General features: G+C 35.9%; 1 protein-coding gene across 1 annotated transcript; it reads left to right on the top strand.

Annotated features, from left to right (window-relative positions):
• Positions 1 to 280: 280 nt before the first annotated feature.
• LOC129831547 (olfactory receptor 11A1-like) lies at positions 281 to 1,213 on the top strand. Its single transcript, XM_055894909.1, has one exon. It carries the CDS (start codon positions 281 to 283, stop codon positions 1,211 to 1,213), a length of 933 nt encoding a protein of 310 aa, XP_055750884.1.
• Positions 1,214 to 1,469: the final 256 nt, after the last annotated feature.

Below are 1,469 nucleotides of genomic sequence, written 5' to 3'. Positions count from 1 at the left end.
ACATGAGTGCAGGATACAAAGAATAATATTGTTTGAATTATGTTATCATGAGAATGAAAAGCAGTCTATATTGGTGAGTATACTGTAGATGTGGGGAAATCTATTACTGAATCAACAAGTCAAGGAATTATCCATTTAGGTTGTCTGTTCTCTGTGATTTCAGAAATGTAACATAAATATATATATATATATATATATATATATATATGTAAGCTATAGTAGGAGGATTTGCTCCTCTTCTTCAAACATTGACAGCACATCTTGAACAACTCCCAGGACCATGGAAAACTCTACTCACTATAAGGTCTTTAGGCTTGCTGCATACGGTGATATCGGACAATTGAAGTACTTCTACTTTGCTCTAGTAACTGTAATATATTTTGTCATCATTCTTGCCAATGCTTTGCTAATTGGAGTTATCTGCATTGAAAGAAGCCTTCATGAACCCATGTATCTGTTTCTATGTGCTTTGTTTGTTAATCAGTTGTATGGGAGCACTGGTTTGTTTCCTGCTCTCATGTTTTACTTGCTGTCTGACACACATGATATTTCCCTTCTTTATTGTTACCTCCAGATTTATGTGTTGTACACATGTGCTCTAACAGAATTTAGTAATTTAGCAGTTATGTCCTATGACAGGTACATTTCTATTTGTTATCCCCTACGATATAATAATATTATGACACCTAAAATAATTTGTGGCTTAATTCTGCTGTCCTGCTCGTCTTCTTTTTTCCTCAATGCCATCGTTATCTCCCTGAGTTTGCGACTGCAATTTTGTGGTAACGTTCTAGACAGACTGTATTGTGACAACTACTCAGTAGTCAAGCTTGCCTGTTCAAATACTACGCTGAATAACATATGGGGTCTTGCTGTCACTGTGCTTTATATTTCTTGTACTATATGTCCTACCATATACTCATATGTCAGAATTCTACAAATATGTTTAAAGTCTTCAAAAGAGACAAAACAGAAAGCATTTAACACCTGTACACCACATATAGCCTCTATGCTGAACTTCTTCTTTGGCTGGTTATTTGTGATTCTACAAGGCAGATATGAAACTGCAGATCTTCCACCTATACTTCGCACTATTTTATTAGTTTATTTTCTGATATGTCCACCACTTTTCAATCCTTTAATGTATGGCGTTAGAATGGTTAAAATCAGGCATGCTTGTAAAAAGGTACTAGGACTTAACCCTGAAACATAACCTGATAGTTCCTTTGTGTATTTTAGAATTATGTGTTTTCTTACTTATAGTTGCTATAATTGAATGTAAATATTGCATCAAGTTTATCATGTATTGTAACTGAGAATGTTTTGTGTCATATTAGCTAGTTAACTGCATAGCTACAGAGCATCAAGGGGAGCTGCCCTCCCTACCTTCAGACTATGCTCAAACAGATGCTGAGTGGGATTGTTGGGAAGACCCTACACCCCAACCCATTCTGCCAGATCTGGACTCT

This window comes from Salvelinus fontinalis, chromosome 33 (assembly GCF_029448725.1).
Source record: "Salvelinus fontinalis isolate EN_2023a chromosome 33, ASM2944872v1, whole genome shotgun sequence".
NCBI lineage: Eukaryota > Metazoa > Chordata > Actinopteri > Salmoniformes > Salmonidae > Salvelinus > Salvelinus fontinalis.
This window is presented reverse-complemented; position numbering and strand designations above follow the sequence as displayed.

Coding starts and splice junctions, on each gene's coding strand:
- LOC129831547 (XM_055894909.1), top strand. CDS start 281: ATGGAAAACTCTACTCACTATAAGGTCTTTAGGCTTGCTGCATACGGT.